The following is a 24610-nucleotide window of genomic DNA, read 5'->3' as shown; positions in this document are numbered from 1 at the left end:
TTCACATGTAGACTTGATATTTTATTTTCGTAATAAGTTGATTAAGTTCTCTTGCTTCGTTTGTGAAACGTGTAAACTGTTTCTACGTAAACCAACAAGTAAGCAGAATAGTTCTCGGTCATTTAGTGTAAACCGTTTGATCAAATTCAACCGTTTAACGTGTCTGAGCGCCTATAAATAAAATTGAACCAAAAGATAACGGTCATCGATCACTTAGGTGTGGTAGCACGAGTTCTTTTGTATGAATAAGAAAGTAAAATAAATAAAAAATTAGTGGGCGACATAAAGAAAAGAAAGTGAAAAATAGAGGGGGAGAAAGAGAGAGAACCCAAATATTGTGTTCAGAATTTAAGAGGATAAAAAGTAAGAGGAACATCCGCGCCACTAGATAAACCGTTTTCAACCGTCACCAACCGCTCTAGAAGTATCAAACGGACAAAATTACTTGATCAGCTTCCCTTCGGAAATACAAACTTTTTCTCTGCAGAATTCCAAAACCTCTCGGCTTTCTCTCATGGCAGTCGAAATGCACTTACTCATATCCCTCTTGGCTCTCTCTTTTCGCCTTTCCTTGTTCGAATTTGTTTCAGACGAAGCAGCGATGCCGGAGTTCACTTTCAGTTGGATGGATGACAATGACACCTTCCGAGCCGGCAACATTGCAACCATAAGAATCAGAGCGCTGAACAACTTTGACAAGCTCGACAAGAACAAGTTTAAACCTACTCTTACGGTGAATGGGAAGCCCGGGAATTGCTCCTTCGTGTCGGGTGTTCTTTCGGATTTTGAAGGAGACCCTAGCAGTTGGAAACTCTTCTTTACTGCCATAACCGCCGGGGCATTTAACGTTATGATCAACGAGGATCGCTACAAAGTGTTTGATTCTTCTCTGCATTTTCAAGTTCATCCAGGTTTTTGTATTTATTTATTTTTAATTTTTAATTTCACTAAAAGAATTGGACTGCTGATTTTCTTTCCTTGTGTTCTCTGATACATGATGGATTTTACCTATTTTTCGATTGAAGGGCAAATATACCCGTCTTCGTGTGTTGCTTCGTGGATGGGTTTCAACAATGAATTCGAAGCAGGGACTAAAGCTAGGGTAATGATACTTCCAAAGGACGCGTTTGGAAATAATGTCTCCAAAAACAGTGAAGATCCAAGATTACATAATTTTACAGTGTCTGCAGTCTATGCAAATGGTTCCATAGCGAACATGCCAGACATCACGCATTTGGGTTGGAATGATTTCGGTTATATCATCTTGGAGTTCATTGTGGTGAAAGCCGGTGATCTCTTGTTGTACGTGGGAGATGGTGATCAGACCTTGAATGGCTCTCCCCTACCGCTTAAGGTGAACCCAGGTGGTGTTTCGTAGCAATAGTTATACATTTATAGTGTATGCTTACACCATATACAAAACTTGAGCTAGAATTTCTCTAATTTGTGATTTAAGCAGTTACATTTAGGTTTATAACGGAAACGATGAAGCTCCCATCTGCCTGCAGAATAAATTGGTCGATTATGTTACCATTTTACACTTCACTGATGCATTCTTCTTAGTTGTTACTTCTTTCCATTTGTTGATTCTGAGCTTCGGAGTTATTTTCCCTGGCCTATAGCAGGACCACTAGAAGTTTCCAATTGTGCGGTGAAATGGAATTTTGAACCAAATGCGTGGCAGTTATATTCGAAGATGGAAATCTTTATACATCAGCAAGATCGATATGGGAACCTCGTTCCTGGTCTGTATGCATTTGACGCTGAAGTTGTAGAGATAGAGACAAATTTGTCTATACCTGTTGCAGATTTGCACTTTGAAGAAGTGGTGGCTGGAATTCAGTTGTTTTCCTTTAGCAATCTAGAACCGGGGAACTTCTTGCTCACTATATCCGATATGAAGCATTATAAGAGTATCTCTAATATGCCATATGCTTATACTGTCTTTGTCGGTACGTGCCATGCAGGTGGTTAATCCAGTTATGAATAACCTATTGCTGTTACTGCTTCCACTTCCATTCACACGCCTCTCTCTTGCTTACATTTGGATAGGTTATTGCAACGGGACAAACAGCGTTGTCAATGGATCTGGTTTAAACAGTTCTACTGCTGGTGTGCTAGCAGAGTTTTCAGTTTATTTGAATGATGCTTTTCAATATCCCTCTCCTGTTGAAATAGAACGGCTCGAAGTACAAATTGTAAGGGAAAATGACTCCTATAATGTGCAGTCAAGCATATTTCCTATGCAAACCATCAATGGTATAAATGGTAGCTAGCAATTTTTTAGCTGTTTCCTATGATAAACTTTTTGGTTATAAACTTACAAAGTTTATATCTCTAAGTTAGGGAGTGGACCTGCTCGAGCGTTAAGATATGGTGCAACCAGCCAGATAGAAATCGCTCCATCACCATCTATGGACCCAATAAATTCTGTAAGAAGTATCCGTGTATATATACACATAAACATGCATCAACATATACATAGTATTACATACACATATGTATTACTTCTTTAAGCTTTTGTATTCTAATTTTTGAGGTACAATGTTTCTGAATTTAGTCTGTTGGGAGCTTCAGCGCCCTGGTAACTGCTTTCAATGTGGTGTATACACCCACCAAGAGTGGGATCTATAACATCTACGTATTTTGTGGAAATATTCTACTCAATGGCGGTCATTCGTTTACAATGGAAGTAAAAGGAGGTATATTCACCTGATATTTTCTCTAGTTTTCATGACCATCATGTTAAGGAAGCACAACTTGATCTGGAAATTTGGAAGAAACTATATGATCTTGAGAAGTTCGCTACAAGTTTTATTCGTCATTGCATGAACTATCATACTGTTTCAGCCTCTCTTATTTGATTTCTGATGAATGAATTCCTAACTTTTCTGCAGGAAAGGTTAACACATCACTCTCAGAAGTAGTCAAATTTTCTCCCAAGGTGCGGAAGATGATTAACAATGAAGTATTAGTGCAGCTCGTGGATTCATTTTATAATCCTCTCTTGTCACAACAATCTAGGCTGAAACTAGAGATTGCTTCAGTTAACAGTTCTGGCTTTTCAAATTCCATGTTTATGGATAACAATGATGGCTCATACACCGTTCAATATCTGGCTGAGAATGTTGGTAGTTATGAGATATGCGCTTCATTTGACGGCAAACGCATCTCTCCCTGCCCCTTTGGGATCAATGTCTACACCAGTAAGTTAGAATAACAAGAAGTTGTGTAAGAGTAGCTCTATTTTCTTTTGTTGTATCAATTAAATGGGATTTGATTTCTCTACTCGTGTTATGGATCGATACTGTGCAAGCATGCTGTCATCAATTGATGTTTATACTTTATAGCCAAGCACTATTGGTGGACTGATTTATTTGCAGGCGAATATTTTCCCAGAGCCTACATTGATACAATATCTGTCTGGGAGGACGAGTCAATCGCTTTTGATGTTTTAGCAAACGACTACTTTGCTGGAAATAATGCAAGTGTTGTCGAATACTCAAAGGTACAATACAGAGTGAAGGTTTTCAAACCATTGTTTCACTACTGTCTCTTCTTTACAAAAGTGGAACTGCTACTGATCAGTGATCACAAGCAGGCGTATGCACGTGAACACCACCTACCCTTTTAACGGATTTCAATTTTCCTGGAAATTTGACTGGTTTACATTTGTCAGCCAGATCGTGGTTCCCTTCTTGAGTATGGAAGACTACTCCGCTACACGCCTCATAAAGACTATTACGGCAATGATTCCTTTGTGTACACAATGTCTGATGTAAACGGAAATCTTGCTACTGCTGCTGTAAACATATATGTTCTCACTATCCCGCCCCAATTTGTTTCTTTTCCAAGCGAACTACAAGCAACTGAAGACGAGATTAGTCCCAGATTCGGGTAACGTACTATTAATCTATAACACTTCAATTTTCATATATGCTTCTGTATAATTATAAATTCGACTATTTGCAGTGGTTTCCACGGGTTTGAGATAAGGTATTCGGATGTGATGGAGAACATCTCTGTTAATCTCACTGCGCAATCTGGGACAGTCTTTCTGTCTCCTATGGTAGTGCAATTCTGGGAGCCAGTTTGGACAGGACTTTCTGTATACACATCAGATGGAGATGCAAAGGGTTTGATTTTAGTAGGCTGTGTGGAAGTAATTAATTTTGCCCTTCAGTCAATTCAATACTTCGGGTACTATTCATCTATCTGCTTTTGCTTCTTATAATTGGCCTCCTTCATTGCGTAACATCATTTTTATCCTCCATTTCCCTCGAGTCAGGAACGAGAACTTTTGTGGCTACGATACAATTCGAGTGTCTACGAGGAACAGGAATGGAGTAAATAAATTGGATGTTCCAGTTTTTGTGGAACCTATTAACGATCCTCCATTTATTCATGCTCCTGAATACATTATTTTGAAAAGTAATGAAGACAAGTCACCGATATACGACAGAGAAAAAGACAAGTTTGAGGTCTGCATTGGCGATCCAGATCTTCTTGCGTTCCCTGGTATGGCTCTGGTCGAATTCAAAGTAGGGTAAACGACGTCTTCAATCTCTGAGTTTTAGAGGATATCAATATGTTTGTTCTTTGCCCCATAACCTTTCAGGTAACGAGTCCCTTTTCAGAGTCACATTTTCCGTGGAAGTTAATGACGGATATTTGGCAACCAGCCTACCAGCTGAGCTCATCTCTACAACCGAACTGAAGCTCAAGAATAGTTATCAGTGGCTACCTCTTCAGACATATGTCAGCATCTCAAAACATTTCATGGTGAGAGCTAAGGGAGTTAGATTTCAAGGAACATTTAATGACTGCAACGCTGTGATGCGACAGCTCTTTTATCATGTGAGTTGGGTTCTTCGCTTTGATTTCATTGCATCTAATTTACAGCATCGTCTGTTGATTCATCACATTTCTTGTACAGGGCGGAGAACAGGATGCAATCTTGACAGTGAAATTGAATGACATGGGAAACTACGGATGCTATTTTAATTGTGATGATAAGATATCGGTGCCTTTACAGGCTGAGGCTTCTGTTAATCTAATAAGGCGAAGGCCAATGAGTTCGCTTGTGGCTCACGGTAAGTGGTAATGCATGTATGTCAGTAACTTATAGCCAAAGTGCTTCTGTCTTGGGGCATACAGCTCCAAATGAAAATCAATTTAGGTCTTGAAATAGCCGAAGTGCTTCTGTTTATTGTGAGGAATGCAGGCTTGGGGTCAGCTATTGTCATCGAATCCAGTATAGTGTTTTTGCTCGGAGCAGTGCTACTATTTTTCACATGCAAATGTGCAGCTCACCTTGTACATGAAAGAAGAAACAAAGCCACCAGGGCACCAGAGCAGGCAAGCGCACCTAGTTTGCGCAAAGGAATGGTAAGTATGATATGTATCATATGATATAACATGGCGCATTTTTTACTCCGGAACACTTTTAGATCACCTCTTTGGTAATGCAATGCTGTGCCGATTCATGTGTAGTTGAGGACAAATCTACCAGCAAATGCAGACACCGGTGTTTGTTCAAGCCCTTTGCTTGGCAGCCAACATCCCAACTTTCGCCAACGGTAATGATTTCTCAGACTCAGGTAGCAATAGGCAGTAACAAAGCATTCTGACATGTAGTTCCTTTGAGTTCATTGAGTTCAGGTCGCATCGTCAATCTGGAGACGAGGAATCTGGCAAGGCAGAATGTCAGCTACTCCATTCCGGTAGCGGACGCAGTCAGGAAACTCCTACTACCCCTAGTTTTATGCCCCTTGCTCTTGACAAGGAACAAAGTGAAACAGTTTGAGCTTACATTGAAACATTGTTGTTTATTACTCAAGTTACCCAGTGTAATACTTTGATTAACTGTTACTGTTGTAGAAAAAATTGGATGGACTTTCCTTTCCCTTTTTGTTCATCTGCTCTCAGTTGCCTACTTGCTTGTACAAGATTTTAACTGTTAATGCATATAGGGTTGTATTTTATTAACGGTAAGAAGTTATGCATATTTTATTAACGGTAAGAAGTTATGCATATCTGTCTTAACATAATTCATATGGACCTGTCGCAACAAAGTGTTTCGTAATTCATGTTGTGACATGTGTTTGTTGGATTGTGAATCAAATTCTCTCCACTTTGTTCCATAATGAAATCAAAAGGTCAATACACGTACGATTAAATAGTGCATTTTTGCTCATCATTCTAAAGTGTTCTCGAATGTCATTTACCGCATTTATCATTATTAAATATGCATGATTTGATCTCTTTACTATGCATATCTCTACATTTAAAATGTAATGACAACTGATGCAGTAACAAAGCAAAATTGTTCGCTAATTAAAAAAAAGAAGAGAAAATTGTAAATTTGGATTACGACATTAAAATATGATATTTTAGCTTCAAAATTCCAAATACTAAAAAAAATCAACAAAGTTCATGAAATGATTCGACAAAATAATTAACAAATTACAAAGTTCAGGATACGACAACTCCGTGCGGGAAACATTTCAGTTGGAAATCGTAGCTGGAATCAAGGACTGAAACTTTGGAGATGGCAGCGACGGCGTTAGAGAAGCTTTTGCAAGCGGGCACTAAGATCGTCGGAGTCGGCAGAAACTACGCCGCCCACGCCAAAGAACTCGGCAACGCCGTCCCCAAGGTCCACCCTCTTTCTCTCTCCTCTTCCCCTCTCTCTCTCAATTCTGATTTATTGTGATTTGTGAAGGAGCCCGTGCTTTTCCTCAAACCGACGTCGTCTTACTTGAAGAACGGCGGCACGATCGAAGTCCCTCACCCTCTGTTGTCGTTGGACCATGAGGTAGAGCTGGCGGTGATAATCTCCCAGAAAGCTCGCGATGTTCCGCAATCCACAGCCATGGATTACGTCGCCGGTAAATTTGTAATTTTCGTTACTGTTATTTGTTAATTAGTCAGTTAATAATGCTGCTGTTAATGATTTAATTTTGAGTTTAAATCTGATTGGCGAAAATCGGATGGTTTAAGGTTATGCACTTGCTCTGGATATGACTGCCAGAGAAATTCAAGCTTCTGCTAAGGTAATTATCGAAAATCGGATTGTTTAATGTGATCAAACACGGTAGCGAAATGTTCATTTTATGACAAGAAGTTTCTAATTAGAATGTTAATGCTGCAATTCATGATAATCAATATGTTTTAATTTAAACAGCTACTGCAAATGTATGTTGGTTTCTGATGAATGAGTTATCGTGCATATAAGACTTTTCGTTTCTCGTTTTATCTAGATGTTCGATGTGAGATGTGTGTTAATTTAGCTCATACGTAAGGATCAATACAAGTGATGTTTGTCAGAGGAAAATAAACATTAGATGAACAACTTTATAAACCGAAAGGTACCTGTGATGTAAACTGCGAAAAAGTCCAGTAGTCACTATTATGGCCTGATCTCATGAAGAATAAGAACAGAACGGTTCAAGTTCTAAACTTGTGCTCTATTTTAGGATACCTAAAGTTAAAGCGTGGTCCTTTTACTTCCCTTCCAATGTGAATATAAAGATTTGTATATGCGGATCACTGGAGATGCCGGTACAATGTTGTTATCGTTGTAAATGTACGTTATTTCCTTTTACAGTCTGCAGGTCTTCCATGGACCATAGCTAAGGGGCAGGACACCTTCACACCAATCAGTTCCGCAGTAAGAATTGCATTGCTTATCTTTGATGCTTTTCTCTTTGTTACGGGTGATTTTCTATTGTATGCTCATAGTGAGGTAGCTAACGTGAAAATAATTTCAGACCAATGGGGCGATATGCTGACATTTATCAATATAGAACAGAACTTAATTTTAAAAAAGAAAGCTTGTTTAGAGGTGTGGGGGCGAGGATGAGTATCGCAAATTTAACCGTGCTTGGCTCTGTTACCACGCCAACTAAAGCTTCCCAGATTAACTTGTCCAGTTTATTATAAGGTAGTTGAGGGAGAACATGGGGTTATTTTTCCCAGTTAAGACCTATTTGATATGGGATGCTCTGTAGAGGCATGGATATTAGTTGTAAACTTATAATTTCACCAGAGTTATAATGCAAATAATTCAGTCACTATGACTATCTATATTTTTAAGCATATTTAACCATTTGATTCTCCAAACTTCGTGCAGCTGCCCAAGGAAATGGTGCCAAACCCGGATGATATAGAGTTGTGGCTGAAGGTTCTTAGTGCTTCCTTTGCTTTCATGAGCTCTAGTATTGGCATGATTATTGTATTGGCCACTCCTAATGCGTTCAAATTAATTCGCTTCACCGCAGGTAGATGGAGAATTGAGGCAGAAAGGCTCAACCAAGGACATGATATTTAAACTCCCGTTTCTCATCAGCCACATAAGTTCCATTATGACACTTCTCGAAGGAGATGTAATACTAACAGGTATGAAATTTTTATCTGTACCTAAGGTTTCCATCCAACCCCACTTCCTCCGCGTCTAGGAGACATGCGAATATTTTTTCGACGTGAAGCTAATTATGGTTTGGTACTGCTTGTGCAGGCACTCCCCAAGGTGTTGGCCCAGTAAAAATAGGTCAAAAGATAACTGCTGGCATAACCAACCTCGTGGATGTTCAGTTCAATGTCGAAAAACGGAAGAGCCAAGCAAGTTCTTGAGCTAGTTGAATTTGCGTTCTGGTGCTATTGTATTTGACTCTCGGATTAAACATCTTACGAGGTGGTATTTGAACATGTCCATTTGTTTTGTTCTTCACGTTTGGAGTTAGATTAAAATGGAGTGAAATAAAGAATGTAAGCGTAGAATGAACATTTGTCGGATGGAAATAAATTTCACAGTTTATTATTTCTTACGCTGCCTAGAAAGTAGTCCATTGATACCATAAAACACTCTAGAAATATTATATTTGCAAAAAATAATTAAAATTAAGGTCATTTAGTCCATAAACTGTAGCAAATTGATAGATAGTTTGTAGTACTTTTGTAGATTTCAACGATCTGTTTTCGTACAATTTGGTGACTAAACACTCTTATATGTTATTGATTTTTTGTTGAGATGATTTTTACGTAGTAATCTTTTATTAATAATTCTAATCATGAGCAGGAAGTTTCGTGGGTCGGCCACGAAACTAATAAACACAAGCAATTAGTCAAGTGTCATATATCTCAATGGTAATTGAGTTTGAATTATTATTCTACTATTGTTTTTAAGGATTTATATGTAGAAAACTCTTAAGTTAATGGGTTTGTTAGTAATTTTAATATTCATTATGTTCGATGCTTCGTCCAAAAAAAAAAAAAAAAAAATTCATGTTTGATGCATGCTTTTAGGACTAAATACATTTTACACTGTTGAGGTGTAGAATCAATTTTGAAATGATTCATGAGATTTTAATTTTTCTTGTTACACCTCAACATTTGACATTAAAACAATTTACACCTTTTGTCGGACTCGTGAGAAAGTAGGAGAGTTGTCAAACGGGTAAAGTGACAAAGTGGTGCAACATCTACCTATGAGATGGGCTTAGTTTTTACTTTTGTCATACCATCATGAACCCAGCAATAGTGTGTATTTTGATACCGTTCCTCACGGACATTTGAACGCATTCACAATTCTTTTAAAGCAACCTACACGATTTTAACTCCTCACGCACTTCTCTATATTTCAAGTAATCGGATTGACTAAATCAAACATAAACTAGCTTATAAAATTAAACTTAACTTTCGTAGTTTAAAATACACGCATCATCAATAACGATTTACAACAACAATAACAAAAAAGAAAAAAACTAGTTGACGGAAGTTGCACACCGATAAACAAGGAAACAACGATGTTTGTTACATCACTTAAAAGTCTGAGGCAAGAAATGCATAACTGAAACACCAGTAGGCAGTAGCTAGCAAGCATCGACATAAGGACATATATACGGCTAATGGAATTTCTTGACGAAGTCGTGAATGTGTTTGCTGATTTCATCAGGCTTCTCTTGTTGCAGAAAATGGGCAACTCCTTCCAGTACAACTACTTCTTCCAGAAGCGGCACATATTTCTTGAACCCGCCTTTGTGTATGAAGTCCTGAGCACCTTGAGAGTTGTAGGTCAGGTCCTGATCTCCCACGATAAACTTCACTGGAACTTTCACTTGAGCCTCAGTCCATGGGGCAGTTAGTTCCCAGTTTCTGCAATGTTAAAGCGAAAGAAATTAATTAAAACAACGATTACCATTATAGTCGACAGCAACACATAAGTTCGAACAAAATTACGTACACGTCCAAATTCCGATAGTAGTTTACGGGGCCGGTGAAGCCCGTCTTGTCAAATTTGGTGGCGTAGTATTTCACGTCATCCTCAGACAACCAACTTGGCAAGACAATAGGAGTGCCCATCTGAGCAAACTCTTGCTAGCTCTTGTAGTGCCCATTTGAGCAAACTCGGCTTCTATCACTCCTGGCTCCTGCAAATATGAGTAATATTTTTTAGTAGAGCGATAGAGTTAGTGAGTTAGTTAATTATTTGTTAAAGAGAGGGGCGATAAGAATCGAAAGCGCAGAAAAGTGCACATGCATGATTACTTTTTACAAATACGATAAAATACCATCTACAACAACAATATTTTCGTATTAACCCAATTTGGTAGGCACTTCAACCTAAAAAGGAAAAAAAAACACAATCAACTACATTACAATAAAATGTTCATACGTAACTACAATCAAAATGTTAGCTTTTAAAGGTAGAAAATGTAGTAAAATATGTGGAGCCAAAAATAATCAAGAGGCGACACGTGGATTTTTAGGTGAAGAGGACAAAATTACCTTCGAGACACACCGGGTTTCCTACACTCGAGCAGTGGAGAATCATCCATCAACCGAGTCAAGAGTGCCCAAAATAGGTAACAAGTTCAAATTTATCTCATCCATCTTTACTCCTTATCCTCGACAAGGAAATAATTACATAACCTTCAAAACCCTCCCTATAAATTAAATTAATTAGGCTAATTAATGGATTAATTCCTAATTAATCCATTAATCACCAAATTAATCACCATTACACCCCAAAAAACATCCAAGGGTTGGCCACTCTCTCTTCCAAAGAGGGCCGGCCATGCTCTATAAATAGGACTCCATTTTCTTTGAAAGGGGAGTTCCACACTCTTGCAAAACTCCCAAAAACTCTCCAAACATTTTTCTCTATAGATTCTAACTTTAGCATCAGAGGTTCTTCGGCCAAAGCCCCCCCCCCCCCACATTCATCGTGGGTGCGTGAAGCTCTTGACCTTGACCTAAGGTGTTATTTGTTTTGTAGGTGCAATTTTGTCCAAGAACAAGGAGGAAGAAATTTGCATCCACAAATTGATGCTTTCATTGAGAGTTGAAATTCACACTCGTAGAAGACTCCCGCATAAAAAGGTTTTTTCTCTATTTTCTAGCCCACTTGTATTTTTTGTACCTTCTTGTTATTAGAATTTTTTATTTGCAAAGATTCTTTGATAAAACGAAAAAGAGAAATATGATGGCTAGAAATTTAGAAAACTCCATGAGTGAAAATTTCAATATTCAAGAAATGGGACCGCAGCGATCCACGAGACTAAATGTGATCCTAGGGGGAGCTGCATCACCACCATGGGAACCATCGCGGTGCCCATCTGCGGTGAAGTCCATGGCACTACTACCACGACCCGAGCCGTGCCACCAAAGCAAGCCCAAGCTGTGCCATCCAAGGCTCATAGCACCAAGGCCATGACCCAAGCCATGTCACTCCAAGCCTAATGCAAGCCCAACGTGTTGCTAAGTCGATCCTTAGCCTCGCACCCACATGTGCCACACGCCGAGCAGCCCACTTCCGTGGCCCAGCCTGCTTTCGTGGCCTAGCCCACTTTCATGGCCCAGCCTCCTCTTGCGGCCTAGCCCACTCCTGTGGCCCAGCCTGCTCCCGCATCATTCTAAGCAGCCTAAATCGGCCCAAGATTATCTCAACCATCTGGACCAACCATCGAGCCGGGGGCATTTTCACCACATTTCTCTGCGGATTTGACATTTCCCAATTCAAATCTCGCGCCCGGAGCCTACCACACTTCCACTGCTCAAGGAGGCATATTCCTTCCAAGCTCTTCCAATCCAAATGGCGAACAACACTTGTCTCGACAAGTTATAGAGTTGACAAGTGCCCTTGCACAACAGACAACCTTGGTGAATCAACTCTTGCAACGCACCGAGATCTAACGTGCCCAGGATGAGGTGTCCCAAAGAAGGACAAGGGCAAACAAACGTCTCCACCAGAGTCCCAACAAGCAGCCACTTAGCCAGTCATGAACCAAGTGTTCTAACAGAGTACACTCCTGACTGGACCCCCAAGATAGAGTATACTTCCATCTTAGCGCGTGGAGGAGCGTGCACTCTTAGTTAGGCCCATAGGCAAACATACACCTCACGGTTGGGGTCACACTTCGATAATCAACATAGCAACTTTCCAAGCGAACTGTTCATTCGCGGCAAGGCCCGCAAGGAACATCTTCGACTTCACATTAGAGTAGGCAGCACAAGGAACGGAAAGAAGCAATCACTCAATCCGGCTTAAGTTCAACCAGCAGCCTATGAGTTACTCGTTCGATTGCTAGGAACATACCACACCCACCGTAATTGCGGCATAAACGAGTCGAACATATGGAATAACAGCCTAGACCAACAGGTCATGACCGGGGGTAGCCGAGAGCTTTGCCACCCCCAACAAAGGTAAATTCAAGAAGAAGTAGAAAGGCTCATGACCGAGCGATTACGCAATTTCCCTCACAACGAAGCTATTAACAAGGCGCTCTGATGAGACATGACCAACATAAGCGAGTCATCTTTCAATGACAAGATCGAGTAGACGAGACTACCCCACATATATTGCTAGATATAAAGACTACTTATGTTCCGACAAATGTAGCAGCTTAGCCTAATGGCACGCCGGGGGCAGACGAGTACCAGAAGGACACACCAACCCAAGTACCAAGAACTGGGGGCAAGCTAAGGATTATTTCGGTTGTCCCAGCAGTCCAGCTTTCCTCAGCTATACTCACGACAATGATTTCCATGCTCTCCAGTGCGAGAGGGTAAACCAATTCCCCAACACCCGTATGGGTCTGCTCTCCAGTGCGAGAGGATAAACTAATTGCTCTCCAGTACAAGAGGGAAAACCAATTCCTCGGCACCCGTATAGGTATGCTCTCTAGTGCGAGAGGATAAACTAATAGTTCTCCAGTGCGAGAGGGTAAACCAATTCCCCAACACCCAAAAGGGTCTGCTCTCCAGCACAAGAGGATAAACTAATTGCTCTCCTGTGCGAGAGGGTAAACCAATTCCCTGACACCCAAAAGGGTCTGCTCTCCAGCGCGAGAGGATAAACTAATTGCTCTCCAAGCCAATACCTGGCTTCAATCAAGCCGAGCAGCATAAGCAATGACCCCTACCACACCTCCTCCTTGGCCCATGACAAGCCGACTCTTGGCCCCTGCCAGCCAACGTGCCGTACCACCCTGACGGCTGCTCCATGACAGCACCTCCCAAGAAGAAGACAAGGAGAATGAAGTTTTCCTTACATCGGTGCGGCGTGGAGAAGACAAAGAAAGCAACGAAAGGTGATCCTTTGCACGGGCAAGTGTAGAAGATTGCTAAAGGAAGGGAACAAATATCCTCTAGGCTTTCTCTCTCTTGTAGGGTAGAATAAATCGCTTTCCAAAATTGATTTAACAACCCACTTAAGGTGGACTTAAATAGGCTTTGAGAGAAATTTATTTCCTTTTCCTAGAAGGATCTAATTTCTTATTAAAGAGGGAATTTACATCAAAATAGGAAGCAGTCCTAAGTTTCCTAGAGCAAGAAGATCTCTACACCTGCTGCCATTTCCTACGAGCAGCCGAGTAAGTGTGAGGGCATTTGTGTAGCTAAAAATAAACAAGAGGCAACACGTGGCATTTTGTTTTTCTTTAATTTCTTTTTATTTTTATATTTGTCTTTAGAAAAAGATAAATTGATTTCCAATGGTATGGAATTTTGTGGGGCTAAAAAATTACAAAAATAATAATAATAAATAAAAAGTACCAAACCTGAAATCTGCACATGTAATAGTCATCGCCATAAGCAGCTTGAACCATTTCGATGAACTTCCTCTGAGGGTTTCGCGGCCGAAACTGCACGCTCAAGCTGACCAAGGCTTTGACCCGGTCGGGCCGGAACAGGCAGAGGTACCAAGCGATGATGGCGCCCCAGTCGTGGGCTACCACGAACACCTGCTCCTGATCGGGTGCGATGGCGTCCAGGAGCGCCACGAGGTCTCCAACCATGTGGAAGCAGGTGTAGCTGGAGGGGGAGACGGGGGCGTCGGTGTCGCCATACCCTCGGAGGTCGGGGGCGACGGCGCGGTAGCCGAGGGCGGAGAGGGTGAGGATTTGGTGGCGCCAGCAGTACCAGAGATCGGGAAAGCCGTGGATGAAGAGGATGAGTGGGCCATTCCCTTTCTCGGCGACGTGCATGTTGATGCCGTTCACATGGACCGTTCGGTGCTCTATTCCCTCCGACTCCATGATCGTCGATCGCTCTCTCTCTAACGAGTGACTACTGTTTGGACGTTTCTGTGTCTTTTTATAAGGAAGCCTGCAGAAATATTTGTTGATTACTGTTTGGATGTTTCTGTGTCTTTTTATAAGGAAGCCTGCAGAAATATTTGTTTTCTTCTACGTGGTGCTATTGTATTCGACTCTCGGATTAAACGTCTTACGAGGCGGTATCTGAACTTGTTCATGTTGGGAGTGAGATTTAAATGGAGTGAAATAAGGAATTTAGGCGTAATTTCATATGGGGCAAGCAAACTATGGTCGCTGAAGCTTGTGTTGCCCACACCCGGCGACAAGCAGACTCGGTTGCTCGTCGCTTAGCTCATTTTGCTCTTTATTGTGGAAACAATTGTACTTGATGAGATCAACTTCCAACCTTAATTAGTGACCTTCTTATGGAGGAGTTATCTTCACCCTGTACTGATTAGCCTTTTATAGCTTCAATGAAATATACGCTGCCGTTTTCTTAAAAAAAACATTTTTCCTCATTTTTTTTGGGTAGAAAGGCAAAAGTTTTATTGCCAACAAAACTTTACAAAACAGAGGTCCAAAACAAATATACAAAGGCAACGCGGGCCAACCCAAAAGAAACACCAAGAGCCCAACCATAGATTAGGCTAAAAAACAAAAGCAAACCGACTGAAAAGGCAATCCCTAGCTTCCTGCAACAATTGCCGCCGCACCTCGCAAACAGCTCGAACCATCGAACCCAACCAACGCCATAAATCCGATCAGACAAAGCCTCAGAGATGGAAAGAAGGAGAACTCCATCATCCAGCAAATAGCTCTTCTCCAGTTGCAGCCACCAAGAAGAAGAAACCAAAGAAGCCAGTGGGATGTCGACTAGCGACAGTGCCAATGAAGGCAGACCAAGAGAGGGAAGTGGTGCTAACACCCGAGCCGGTGTGAACACCAGAACTCTACACACCCTCTCGATATACCGCAACAAAACGCGGTTAAAAGTGGTTGCAAGCCGGATATGGAATAATATTGATGAATGACGAAGCCAAGTTAGAAAGAACGAAGGAGTGAAGATGGAGGGATAGCAGGAAATAGAGAAAAGAAAAGAGTGGTTCTGAGGACATTGGCGAGTAGGATTCACGGTTTGTGGGTTGGAAAGATTATTTTCGAGGGAAGGGCTAGCAAGGGGAAAACTGTAGCAGGAGGAAAGGAAGAGAACACCAAAAAGGAGAAAGTAAAGGCTGCCACCGACCCTAGCTATGGCTAGGGCCGGCGACTGAACGAAAACCTTAATTTGAAAACCCTCACACAAGCGGTGAGAAAAATACCATATGATGTTCCATTTTGTCTCATTTTGCTTCCTAGAAATTATAATAGTCCATTGATACCATAAAACACTCTAGAAAGATTATCTTTGTAAAAAATTAATTAAATTAAGGTTATTTAGTTAATAAATTGTAGCTAATAGATAGATAGTGTGTAATACTTTTGTTGATTTCAATGATCTGTTTTTATAAAATTTAATGACTAAACGATCTTATATTTTATTAATTTTTTGTCGAGATAACTTTTACTTAATGATTTTTATATTAACGATTCTAACTATACGTAGAAAGTTTCGTGGATCGGCCACAAACCACTTGTTTTTACTAATAAACACAAGTAATTAATTAAGTGTCATATATCTCAATGATAATTGAGTTTGAAGTATTATTCTACTGTGTTGTTTTTAAGAATTTATATGTAGAAAACTCTTAAATTAATGTGTTTATTAGTAATTTTGATATTCATTTATGTTCAATGCATGTTTTTCCAGACTAAATGCATTTTCCACTGCTGAGGTTTAAAATCAGTTTTGAAATGATTCACAAGATTTCGATTTTTCTTATTAGACCTCAGTGTTTGACATTAAATCAATTTATATATTTTGTCAGACTAGTGAGAAAGTAGGAAAGTGGTGCAAAATCGACCCCCTATGATATAGGTTTTTACTGTAGTCATAGCTTCGTGAACCCTGCGGTAATGTGTATCTTGATAAGTTACTTCACAGACATTTGAACGCATCCACAACTATTTTAAAGCAACTGACATGGTTTTAACTCCTCACAAACCTCTTTATTTTTCAAGTCATCGGACTAACTTAATTAAACAGAAACAGCTTATAAAATTAAACTTAGTATAGTTTAAATTACATTATTCATGACAAAACCAAACTAGTTGACGGAAGTTGCACGTTGGTAAACGAGGAAACAACAATGTCCATTACAACGTCACTCAAAGTCGGAGGCGAGAAGCGCATAACTGAAACACCAGTAGGCAGTAGCCAGCGTCGACACAAGGACATACGGCTAATGGAATTGCTTGATGAAGTCGTGAATGTGTTCGCTGATTTCATCAGGCTTTTCTTGTTGCAGAAAATGGGCAACTCCTTCCAGTACAACTACTTCTTCCAGAAGCGGCACAAATTTCTTGAACCCGCCTTTGTGTATGAAGTCCGGAGCACCTTGAGAGTTGTAAACTAGGTCCTGATCTCCCACAACGAACTTCACAGGAACTTTCACTTGAGCCCCAGTCCATGGTGCAGTCAGTTCCCAATTTCTGCATTGTTAAAGCAGATGAAATTAATTAAAACAACGATTAGCATTAGAGTCATCGACACTTGACAACATAAGTTTGAAAAAAATTACGTACACGTCTATATTCCGATAGTAGTTTACGGGGCCGGTGAAGCCCGTCTTGTCAAATTTGGCGGTGTAGTAGTTCACGTCATCCTCAGACAACCAACTTGGCAAGACAATAGGAGTATCTGTGGGATGTCCAAATCCTTTGCCTTTAGGCAGGAAAAGTGGACCAGGATTCCTATATGTTAGAAACTCCTTGATAACTCTTGTAGTGCCCATCTGAGCAAACTCAGCTTCTATCACTCCTGGCTCCTACAAATATGAGTAATTTGTCCAGTCATAAGCAAAAATTGCAATTGATATCTGCGGGTATGCGGTTTCAGAATTACATACTAATGTTTTCTTGTTAAACAAACATTAATATTTTTTAGTAGAACGATAGGGTTAGCGGGTTAGACTTAGATAGTTAGTTGTTAGGGGGAAAAGAATCGGTGGAGATGAAATCCGCACCATAATGCACACGCATGACCGCTTTCACAATATGATAAAACCCATCTACAACGACAATATTTTCGAATAAACCCAATTTGATTATTAGTTCAAATTCGTAGTCTAGCCAGCAACAGAAATATTCATAGCAACTTCAACCTAAAAGAAAAAAAATCACAATCAATTACATTACAATAAAACGCTCATACACCTATTTTTATTTTTCACTCATTTTTATTTTTAACCGTTTGATTAAATAAATTGACGATCAATATACAAATTAACAAAAACGAGAAATTAAAAAAAATATGTAAATAGCATTACTCTTTAAAATATTTGCTTTTGAAAGGTAGAAAATGTAATAAAAAGATAATATTGTCACATCCTATTTAATGTAAAATAACACTTTGGGATTCAGATTGATTACACACAGAGAGAGACAGATGGTCGTTTTCAATCTGCCAAGATGGTGTAGACAGTAAATAAGAGATTGGAAGATGACTTAAACATGAGGATAGACAATTTCTCTTCGTAGAAAGTAAGCTCTTTAAAATAATTGCTTCCAAAGTGAAGATATCCATACAAAATAAGAGTTTGGAAGATGACTTAAACATGAGGATAGACAATTTCTCTTCGTAGAAAGTAAGCTCTTTAAAATAATTGCTTCCAAAGTAAAGATGTCCACACACTTTTTATTTTTCATATTTTTGTTATTCTGATTGTCATATCAAATCTGTCAATTCTTCGAAATTTATTGTTCTAAATTGAAAATTTGAAAGTCGAAAATGCAAATCGGAAGTACAATATGCACCTCACAACCAATTTGAGTAAAGATGATTAAACGTTAATCAAATTGACAATTAGTGATTGATGTGGAATTTTGTGGGGTTCAAAAATTCCCCAAAAAGAAAAAAAAAGGCACCGAACCTGAAATCTGCACATGTAGTAGTCATCGCCATAAGCAGCTTGAAACGATTCGATGACCTTCCTCCGAGGGTTTCGTGGCATGAACTGCACGCTCAAGCTGACCAAGGCTTTGACCCGGTCGGGCCGGAACAGGCAGAGGTACCAAGCGATGAGGGCGCCCCAGTCGTGGGCCACCACGAACACCTTCTCCTGATCGGGTGCGATGGCGTCCAGGAGCTCCACGAGGTCTCCGACCATGTGGAGGCAGGTGTAGCTGGAAGGGGAGGCGGGGGCGTCGGTATCGCCGTACCCTCGGAGGTCGGGGGCGACGGCGCGGTAGCCGAGGGCGGAAAGGGCGAGGATTTGGTGGCGCCAGGAGTACCAGAGCTCAGGAAAGCCGTGGAGGAAGAGGATGAGTGGGCCATTCCCTTTCTCGGCGACGTGCATGTTGATGCCGTTCACTTGGACTGTTCGGTGCTCTATTCCCTGCGACTCCATGATCGGCGATCGCTCTCTCTCAAACTCTCTCTGTTACTTTTTTTGTAATAGTTATCTGTGAGTGATTGGTGTTCGAGTGATTTTGGGTATTTTTATAGATGGAAGCCGGCAGTAATGGACTTTGCGTCGTTTGGAGATAAACCATCTGATACGTGTAATAATGTAATTGACTAAAAAGTTTTTTTTTTTTTTTTTCCAATCATTTGTACGACAGCTGCGCTGCCGATCTGCTGTCCGTCTGTGAGGTGTATATTGTACTTCCATCTTTTCTACTTTATTTTTTTTTATAAAGAAAATTAAAGAAAATAATTTCAGAAATTTGTATTTTAATTAAAAATCATCTACTAATCTTATTTAATGATTAAAAAAAATTAAAAAAAATTAAAAAAATTAAAAAAATTAAAAATCTAAAGTCTAAACATAGGACAACACTTGACCAGACTCTTTCTATTTTTGTAGCCAAACATCGAGCTATCACTTTAAACCTATAACCAAACAATATTTTTCAGGGATGAGCACGGCATGGGCTAAAGTGTTTGAACTTTGGTGATGCATGCACTTGGAAGCAAATATGGGCACTAACATTGCATGGTTCCTCAGGATGCCATAGAAAGAGTTTCATGTGCATGCAAATTGGTCTGATTCCATCAAATCCAACAGCCAATAGCCAATGAGGATCATTGTCAAGCGGTCAATTAACGAATAGGATGGCTATCAAGAGTTTTATTTGTATCAACTACTTATCTTCAGGAGATTCAAGTTGTGGCCAGCTATGGAAGTTCCGCAAGAAACGCAAGTAAATAAGTGCTATAAATACACGAGGCTGTGCAACGTGAGAGCCCTCTCCAATTCAACACACAAACTGCTCTGCGCAAGCCCTCGCTCTACACGAAACCTCTCAACAAGCTTGAGATTTTTATCTTCTTTTTTTGCAAACACATCTTCAGTTTGGATAAACAGTACTGGAGCCATAGAATCAGCCGACCAAGGAGCACCTTCAGTTTGAATAAACAGCACTGCTTCAAGGCTGACTAGTTACATATCCAAGTCTTGATCAACAAGGATTTTCGAGTCTTTGTTGGTAGAGGTCATCTCATCAGCCTTCTCGGCGAAGTGAGGTGTTACCAGGTTAATAATTCGGCAAATTGAAAGCAGATTTTGATATTTGAACTTCGCAGAACTAGCAACCTTGTCTTTAGGCTCTAGAACCCGAAGGTCGAGACGTAGTCCTTCCTCGGCCGCAGTCGCAAGATCAAGAAATCAGCAGCGCGTCCAATGCCACATCAACATATTTTACTCTCTGGCCGAGCTCGACCGACGAGTTGGCACACCCCGCACATAACTGAAGAATGTAATTAGCTTATTAATTACTCGGCTTGCACACCTTATAGGCTTGGAAATTTTTAAGATCAACATACACCAACATGATATGAATATGTGATTTCCTTAGCATTATTCAACGTGTTAAATTACCAATCAAACTGCAAGAGAGAACAAATAGTAAACGTGTTTCAAGAAAAGGCTCTTCCGAGAATGAGAAGACAGGAGTGGACCCAGAACTCGGAATATTTTATTTTCCTAGCTAATTGTTGCACAGAACATCAGAACCCACTAAAGTTAAAAGCTAGTGTCAAAGATTTCAATCAAGTTGAAGAATATGTAGTGTACAAGAAGCTAAGGTCAAAAAGTCAATAATGACTCAAATCGATCCTAATAAGAATTGTAATTCTCTCTAAAGCCTACATCGTATACGTAGAATTGTTACATGTTTTCTTAAAGAGGACCAACTAGTGGCAACGTGGCAGTCCACCATTTCGGGAGACGGGAAGACGTATAGAGGCATTTCAGTATTCTATAACCATCATCGTGCGATTCACCAGCACAAATAATTGAACAAAAAACATACTGTATAAAATGCGAACTTAAAATTCGTTCCAACCATTGGGCCAAATTGTTACATTATCCAGGCACAAACTTAAAAACAACGTGCCGCCTGAATAAATGTGAGAAGCCAAATCCATGATGTCATGGATGATTTTCATTTACTAATTAGTTATGTAGAGATGGGACCCAAAAAGATGAGTAATTAATTAAGTAGAGAGTTTTGACTTTTATGTTAATTGTTGATTAGTCATTAGTGTGTTCTATATTTTGCAGTAAGAGAGAATATGCACGGGAATATATATATATATATATATATATATATATATATATATATATTCATTATCTAACTACATATTAATAGAATATTTTTTGTTAACTAAAAGAGGGTGAAAAAATTATTTAATTTTTTAAAACAACAAAAAACTTAAGGGTATTAACGTAATTTTACAAAAAAATTCTTATTTTTTTGTTTAAACTTTACAAGTGATTTTAACATCTCTAATTTTTTAAAGAATAAAAAAAAAACTCTCTTCCTCTCTCCTCGCTCTCTCTCACTCTCTTCCTCTCACCTTTACTTTTAAAATCAAAAATAAAAAATTTCACACACTTTGTGTGTGGGCATATTATTAGTATTGAACTATTGATAGGTCGTAGGTGTTATGGCGGGCGAAATGGTTTCTATGCATATATGAATGGGTATTTGGAAATGTTAGAAGTGGCAACCAAGAAATTGTTGTACAGAACCGACATATATATGAGGCGAATGTATCAAACAAAGACAAGAAATCCTAAATATTCAAGAAAAGCCATTCCCATTTTTCTTTAATTGTGATTTTGCAAAATTTGTAACATCCCACATCGCCCAGGGGAGTGATCCTTAAATGTATATTCCAATCTCTACCTAGCACGAGGTCTTTTGGGAGCTCACTGGCTTCGGGTTCCATAGGAACTCCGAAGTTAAGCGAGAAGGTGGCTAGAGCAATCCCATGATGGGTGACCCACTGGGAAGTTGCTCGTGAGTTCCCAAAAACAAAACCGTGAGGGAATGGTAAGCCCAAAGCGGACAATATCGTGCTGTGGTACAGTCGGGTCCGGGAAGTGATCTGCCCCGGGCCGGGATGTGACAAATTGGTATCAGAGCCTAACCTTGGCCGTGGTGTGCCGACGAGGACGTCGGGCCCTAAGGGGGGTGGATTGTAACATCCCACATCGCCCAGGGGAGTGATCCTTAAATGTATGTTCCAATCCCTACCTAGCACGAGGTTTTTTGGGAGCTCACTGGCTTCGGGTTCCATAGGAACTCCGAAGTTAAGCGAGAAGGTGGCTAGAGCAATCCCATGATGGGTGACCCACTGGGAAGTTGATCGTGAGTTCTCAAAAACAAAACCGTGAGGGAATGGTAAGCCCAAAGCGGACAATATCGTGCTGTGTTACAGTCGAGTCCGAGAAGTGATCCGCCCCGGGCCGGGATGTGACAAAATTAGTTTGAAATGCTTGTAATATTATTGTGCCAAGTAATTATTACTACACGTATTAATTATGGTTATAAAAATAAAATAAGTATATGTGGGTTGGTTCAGTTGACCATATCCGAAGAATTTTGAAAATCACTTTGCCAAACCGATTAAGATCGATGTGGTTTGGTTTAACCACTGAAAAAAAAAAAACAAAAAAAACAAAACAAAACAAAACCAAATCAAACCAAACCAAACCAAACCAAACCAAACCAAACCAACCCATCAATGCAATTTGGACGGTTCAGTTGGTTTTTTTTTTTTTTTAAATGCCCAGCCCTAATTTATATGGTTCGGATTTATAGCCTATATCTAATTCAGAGACCACGATGATATTTCACAAATATCAATATGAGATTACAAAAGAGTGTTTCACTTAAGCGATCACAACCCTTAATTCACTAGTGCCCAAGTGTTTCATGTCCCCCTTTCATGAAAGTTTAATAACCTTGTAAACATATTAGAACTGGGACGTTTTTCTAGCACAAACGATATTATTAATTGAATTTAAACTTGAAATATAGTGAATTGAACGGAAACATCTTATTCATTAAGATAATCCACCGCTTGTAAAATTGGAAGCTTTTAGTTTAATATGAGATGACAGTTTCATACCCCTCACAGATTCTCAGGCCTACTCAACACAATGTTTGGGCTGTTTAAATAAGTAAGAAACATAGCCCAACCTTTGTTTCTAAACCTACCATTCAGGCCCCCTTAAATGAAAAGGTGAAAAGTTATAAAACCCAGAAACTTTGAGGCTGCTCTCTCTCCAGTAAAAAGATGAGCTGGGCTCCGAGGTTCTTCTCTCCTACTTCCAACCCGGTAAGCAACTCCAATTGTTGCAATAAATTTCTTGACAATAAAGCCGTGGACGGTGAAAGTTAAAGTTTTATTATAAAATTAATACATAAATAGAAAAGTTCTAAAAGACGTTAGCCGTTAATCAGGAGATTGGTTGGGGGCTAAAGTTTAGGCGACTAAGTGGGGGTCTAGGCGGACTAAACGAATTTAAGTAAATTTATTATGTATCGTATAAATAAGTGCATACTTATACTAAAAAATACATAATTGTATTGAAATACATAAATTGAAAAATAAAATGATATAGATTATAAAGTATTCGAACGTAATGAAAACTTGAGGAACAAACATATAATGTGTAGTATTCAACAAGTTTTTTACAATTTATTGAAAAAATAAAATGTAAAATATAAGTTATCTATTTTATGTTTAAGTGAGAATCGCAGTAGGTCTAGGTACCATTTCTTAATTTTCAAACGCCTAGACATTAATTAGGGCGGTGACCAACCACGGAACCCCGAGGCAGGGATTTTTAGAACAATAATAAATAGTAGTCCAATTCCTCTTAAATCCTTGAAAGGTTGGTTCCTTCAACGACATGGGACTTTATCCTTCACACTTTCTCACGCTTCTTCAAATTTGGTGAATTTTCAAGCAAAAAACGTAAACAATACAAGAGTTAAGTGGAGCACTTGTGGCAGTTGAGCTTCACACATGGGCCAACATGGCTATAATACCATGAAGGAAGTTAAAGTTTTACTATAAAATCAATTGACAATATAGAGTAACTCAACTCTTATAAGTCCTTGCAAAGTTTGATCCTTCACTGACATGAGATTTTATCCTTTGCATTCACGTTATAGACAAAAACTCACATGTTAATTCTTCAATAGTGTGGACTATTAGATAGTTATGCTTTATATTCATTAAATTGATAAGTAAGAAAAAAGTTATATTTTCTTAATTCAACCATAACAGGTCATTTCATTCTCCGTACTACTGAGTAATTCAGAATGTTAAGAAAAATTGCTTCTCATTATTGGTAAAGAAAGACACGGTAACTCATCCATGTGCATAGAAATCCTCCCCAATCCCAAATCCAATGACAGAGACACGTTAATACGGATAGCGAAATGACGTTGTGAGCAGGTTAAGTTGCATACAAGATTGCAGAGAGAGGAGCGGACCAAACAACAAATGGCACATGAGATGTGGTTGTTTGTTTGTTGCCTACCGCTACTTAATTTGGAGCCTTGCGCTTTGTTTCTTTCTCTTTCCTTTCTGCTTTTCATGAAACCGATCCATCATTCCCTTCCATCCACTTTGACCATCTCCTCGTTCTTCTGCTTGGCAGTTGGCATATAGT

The 24610-nt window shown here is 39.6% G+C and overlaps 4 protein-coding genes across 4 annotated transcripts; 2 read left to right on the top strand and 2 right to left on the bottom strand.

Annotated features, from left to right (window-relative positions):
- Positions 1-215: 215 nt before the first annotated feature.
- LOC137732663 (protein GAMETE EXPRESSED 2) lies at positions 216-5841 on the top strand. Its single transcript, XM_068471962.1, has 16 exons — positions 216-911; positions 1026-1364; positions 1626-1952; positions 2053-2259; positions 2329-2447; positions 2561-2702; positions 2898-3206; positions 3384-3508; positions 3680-3897; positions 3973-4200; positions 4289-4518; positions 4619-4857; positions 4937-5093; positions 5225-5388; positions 5494-5579; positions 5662-5841. Exons 1-16 carry the CDS (start codon positions 515-517, stop codon positions 5804-5806), a joined length of 3432 nt encoding a protein of 1143 aa, XP_068328063.1. The 5' UTR covers positions 216-514; the 3' UTR covers positions 5807-5841.
- A 584-nt stretch (positions 5842-6425) lies between these two features.
- On the top strand, positions 6426-8824 carry LOC137731744 (oxaloacetate tautomerase FAHD1, mitochondrial). The gene is made up of 7 exons (XM_068470938.1): positions 6426-6658; positions 6725-6890; positions 7003-7055; positions 7610-7672; positions 8135-8185; positions 8283-8400; positions 8519-8824. Exons 1-7 carry the CDS (start codon positions 6551-6553, stop codon positions 8632-8634), a joined length of 675 nt encoding a protein of 224 aa, XP_068327039.1. The 5' UTR covers positions 6426-6550; the 3' UTR covers positions 8635-8824.
- Positions 8825-9722: 898 nt separating this feature from the next.
- On the bottom strand, positions 9723-14843 carry LOC137732662 (uncharacterized). The gene is made up of 4 exons (XM_068471961.1): positions 14061-14843; positions 12957-13097; positions 10244-10377; positions 9723-10155 (listed from the first exon to the last, which is right to left on the bottom strand). Exons 1-4 carry the CDS (start codon positions 14535-14537, stop codon positions 9906-9908), a joined length of 1002 nt encoding a protein of 333 aa, XP_068328062.1. The 5' UTR covers positions 14538-14843; the 3' UTR covers positions 9723-9905.
- Positions 14844-16621: 1778 nt separating this feature from the next.
- Positions 16622-19146, bottom strand: LOC137731138 (uncharacterized). The gene is made up of 3 exons (XM_068470232.1): positions 18566-19146; positions 17220-17461; positions 16622-17126 (listed from the first exon to the last, which is right to left on the bottom strand). Exons 1-3 carry the CDS (start codon positions 19040-19042, stop codon positions 16877-16879), a joined length of 969 nt encoding a protein of 322 aa, XP_068326333.1. The 5' UTR covers positions 19043-19146; the 3' UTR covers positions 16622-16876.
- Positions 19147-24610: the final 5464 nt, after the last annotated feature.

The sequence above is a fragment of the Pyrus communis genome, chromosome 4, assembly GCF_963583255.1.
Source record: "Pyrus communis chromosome 4, drPyrComm1.1, whole genome shotgun sequence".
Classification (NCBI taxonomy): domain Eukaryota; kingdom Viridiplantae; phylum Streptophyta; class Magnoliopsida; order Rosales; family Rosaceae; genus Pyrus; species Pyrus communis.
The sequence above is the reverse complement of the archived record's forward strand: the minus strand, read 5'-3'. Positions and strand labels throughout refer to the sequence as shown.

What these genes read in the sequence shown, in the direction of transcription:
- LOC137732663 (XM_068471962.1), top strand. Translation starts at nt 515, where the DNA reads ATGGCAGTCGAAATGCACTTACTCATATCCCTCTTGGCTCTCTCTTTT. An exon ending in GCATTTTCAAGTTCATCCAG is followed by an intron (nt 912 to 1,025) that starts GTTTTTGTATTT and finishes TTTCGATTGAAG; the next exon opens with GGCAAATATACCCGTCTTCG. An exon ending in GAGTTCGCTTGTGGCTCACG is followed by an intron (nt 5,094 to 5,224) that starts GTAAGTGGTAAT and finishes TGAGGAATGCAG; the next exon opens with GCTTGGGGTCAGCTATTGTC.
- LOC137732662 (XM_068471961.1), bottom strand. Translation starts at nt 14,537, where the DNA reads ATGGAGTCGGAGGGAATAGAGCACCGAACGGTCCATGTGAACGGCATC. An exon ending in ATTACATGTGCAGATTTCAG is followed by an intron (nt 13,098 to 14,060) that starts GTTTGGTACTTT and finishes ACTGGAGAGCAG; the next exon opens with ACCCATACGGGTGTTGGGGA. An exon ending in TACTATCGGAATTTGGACGT is followed by an intron (nt 10,156 to 10,243) that starts GTACGTAATTTT and finishes TTAACATTGCAG; the next exon opens with AAACTGGGAACTAACTGCCC.
- LOC137731138 (XM_068470232.1), bottom strand. Translation starts at nt 19,042, where the DNA reads ATGGAGTCGCAGGGAATAGAGCACCGAACAGTCCAAGTGAACGGCATC. An exon ending in ACTACATGTGCAGATTTCAG is followed by an intron (nt 17,462 to 18,565) that starts GTTCGGTGCCTT and finishes TCATATTTGTAG; the next exon opens with GAGCCAGGAGTGATAGAAGC. An exon ending in TACTATCGGAATATAGACGT is followed by an intron (nt 17,127 to 17,219) that starts GTACGTAATTTT and finishes TTAACAATGCAG; the next exon opens with AAATTGGGAACTGACTGCAC.
- LOC137731744 (XM_068470938.1), top strand. Translation starts at nt 6,551, where the DNA reads ATGGCAGCGACGGCGTTAGAGAAGCTTTTGCAAGCGGGCACTAAGATC. An exon ending in AGCCATGGATTACGTCGCCG is followed by an intron (nt 6,891 to 7,002) that starts GTAAATTTGTAA and finishes GGATGGTTTAAG; the next exon opens with GTTATGCACTTGCTCTGGAT. An exon ending in TCACACCAATCAGTTCCGCA is followed by an intron (nt 7,673 to 8,134) that starts GTAAGAATTGCA and finishes AACTTCGTGCAG; the next exon opens with CTGCCCAAGGAAATGGTGCC.